The sequence below is a fragment of the Penaeus japonicus genome, unplaced genomic scaffold (assembly GCF_977035675.1).
Source record: "Penaeus japonicus unplaced genomic scaffold, GWHDUDI00000001_assembly GWHDUDI00000021, whole genome shotgun sequence".
NCBI lineage: Eukaryota > Metazoa > Arthropoda > Malacostraca > Decapoda > Penaeidae > Penaeus > Penaeus japonicus.
This window is the reverse complement of record NW_028234423.1, coordinates 17,495,764-17,498,263: the sequence shown is the minus strand read 5'-3', so window position 1 is coordinate 17,498,263 and position 2,500 is coordinate 17,495,764. Positions and strand designations below refer to the sequence as shown.

The window sequence follows — 2,500 nt, the reverse complement described above, 5'->3', positions numbered from 1 at the left end:
TTTTCCAGAGAGTTCCAGTCGGAAAGAGGAAAATTATTTACAAGGAGAAAGGGAAGGACGAGGAGGAGGAGGAAGAGATAGATAGATATATAGATAGAGAAGAGAAATAAAGATAGAAATGGAGATAACTGATAGAAAGCGAGAAGCAAAAGGATCATAACATCTGACATGCATGTTTAAGGTCATGCACCTATGAAATTATGATTCTGCATGACATAATTTTCTTCTGACGAGTAATACTTCCGAATAATAGCCAAACCTAGATCACCATTAGGTTTCTAATAATTCTAGCGCAATGCTATTTTCCAGACGCTACACTCAACCTGAACTCGAAGCCTGGTAACGAGAAAAAAAAGGAGATTTGAAGTGAATTCCGACTTTATGGATGGTGACGTGAAAGGTCATTTTTCCTTCTTATTAATTACTGTCCCTGATCTCAATAACTTTCACGTTAGTTCTCGTAAGTCACCGAAAATACTGTTCTTGATTTGAATAACTAGAAGGTCATGATTTAACAATGCGATCAACTATGTTAGATCTCGTTAAAAAAATCTGGGAACAGTTAATAATACACTCTTATTCCTCATTTGTAATTAATTTTGAAATTCTGCAATCTGATCTAAAAAACGATTACAAATAAACAATAAAAATAAGAGAGACAAAGAAATATATCTTAAACTCTTTCTGTTTGGCAATGTCATGTTTTCTTTTTTTGCTAAAGGTATAATAGGATCTTAGTCACTAGCTGTGAACTCCAGAAGACTTTCCTGTAGGAAATACTTGTTCATTCTTGTGCGTCAGTACATCTTCATGACTTGATATTGGTTTGAGAACAAGAACTTGCAAGATGCAGTTCATTTCATGATCAGTTACTTCAACTGATGTGGAGTCGATGAGACAAACAAACAAATAAAAATAGTGAACTCCCAAAACTATTTTTTTACGGTCAACTTATTTCTCTGTCTCACTCTCATTCTCACTCTCTCTCTCTCTCTATCTATCTATCTATCTATCTACCTATCTATCTCACTCTCACTCTCACTTTCACTCTCCCTCTCACTCTCCCTCTCCTTCTCTCTCATTCTCTTTTCTTTTTCCTTCTATTTCCGTAGCCAAACTCACCTCGTCCAAAGGAAAGACCGTCGCCGCCGCCGCGCCTCCGACCACCACAATGCGACCCGGAACGACCCCGATCTCCGCCCGATACCTTCCCGACGGTTCCTCGCCCTGGGATGGAGGAAGACGTGAGGTTTGAGGTTTTTGCTTTTCTCGTATCACCTGTCTTGTTTTTATCTGTCTGTTTATTTTGTTTTATTCTTCTCTTTGTCTCGTTCTCTTTCAGCCAGATAATAAAAATGAATATCCGCATGGTTCCTCTCAGAATGCCTTTCTTGTAAAGTGGTGATTAATTAAAGAAAAATGAAGTGCATATTATCTGAAAAAATGTGACATCGTAATAAAAGCGTTACTTAAACGAAAGGGAATACAATACCTTGAAGAGATCGTTGGTGGCGAGGCTGGTCCAAGTGCCCGTGGGTAAGTGGAGGGCGTGGGCGTGCATGGAGAAGTGGTAGCCCGAAGTCCCTCCCACAGTGTACACGTAGTCCCCGACGCGGCGAGAGGCCTGGCCGTAGAGCGCAGGGGGCAGGTCTCCACTGCCGTCGAGGGTCCTCCACTCACCCGTCCGCTTGTCGCAGGCATGGACGTCGGTGCCAATGCTGCTGCCGAAGGGGTAGCTCGTGCCGCCGAAGACGAGGAGCTCGTGCTTCGTGGAGACGAGGCAGTGGGACACGCTCTCGCTCGGCGTCGAGGACGAGTCGGACAGCTGCTCCCACTCGCCCGTTGACAGGTTTAGTCTCCAGGCCTGTGGAGGGATGGGAATGGTTAATTAATGATTAAATAAAATAATAAATGATACAAAACATGGTAAACAATCAACATGAAAAATACGTCAATTAATCCGTCAATGCGTTAACACAGCATTTCTCAAGACGAGTGAGTCTGCACAAACCCAAACAAAAAGCACCAAAAGCGGCTGAGCACACTAAACATCTCTCCTCTTATCACTTAACCTCGAAAATACGAGACTTAGAAGAAAATATAAATGTCATACCTTGCCGCAAATGAAACCTTATAAAGAAAATATAAATCAAAGAAAGAGAGAAAGAAGAAAACCTCTTTTTTTTAATTGTCAAGATCGTGAGATGTTAGCGAAGTCCAAGATAAATCATGTTCAGTCATACTCTCAGGATCGTGATCTACATCCATCACACTGCATTACTTTTTGATTTTTTTATTTGAAGAGGTCGAGAGGACTTCAAGAGAGAGAGGGAGAGGGAGAGAGAGAGAGAGAGAGAAGTAAGACTGAGAGAGAGAGGGAGGGAGGGAGGGAGAGGGAGAGAGAGGGAGAGAGAGAGAGAGAGAGAGAGATAATGAACAGAAACAAACAAAATATTCTTTAACATATCCGAAATTTTGTGTATAAAGTAAAAGTTTATGA

General features: G+C 41.4%; 1 protein-coding gene across 1 annotated transcript in view; it reads right to left on the bottom strand.

Moving 5' to 3' along the window:
• LOC122265741 (kelch domain-containing protein 10) overlaps positions 1 to 2,500 on the bottom strand; it is an 11,672-nt gene that overhangs the window by 4,242 nt on the left and 4,930 nt on the right. Inside the window, exons 3-4 of the mRNA XM_043035155.2 lie at positions 1,493 to 1,864; positions 1,123 to 1,227 (exon numbers count right to left, since the gene is read on the bottom strand). Coding sequence (XP_042891089.2) covers positions 1,123 to 1,227; positions 1,493 to 1,864 — 477 coding nt within the window. The remainder of the gene's footprint in view (positions 1 to 1,122; positions 1,228 to 1,492; positions 1,865 to 2,500) is intronic.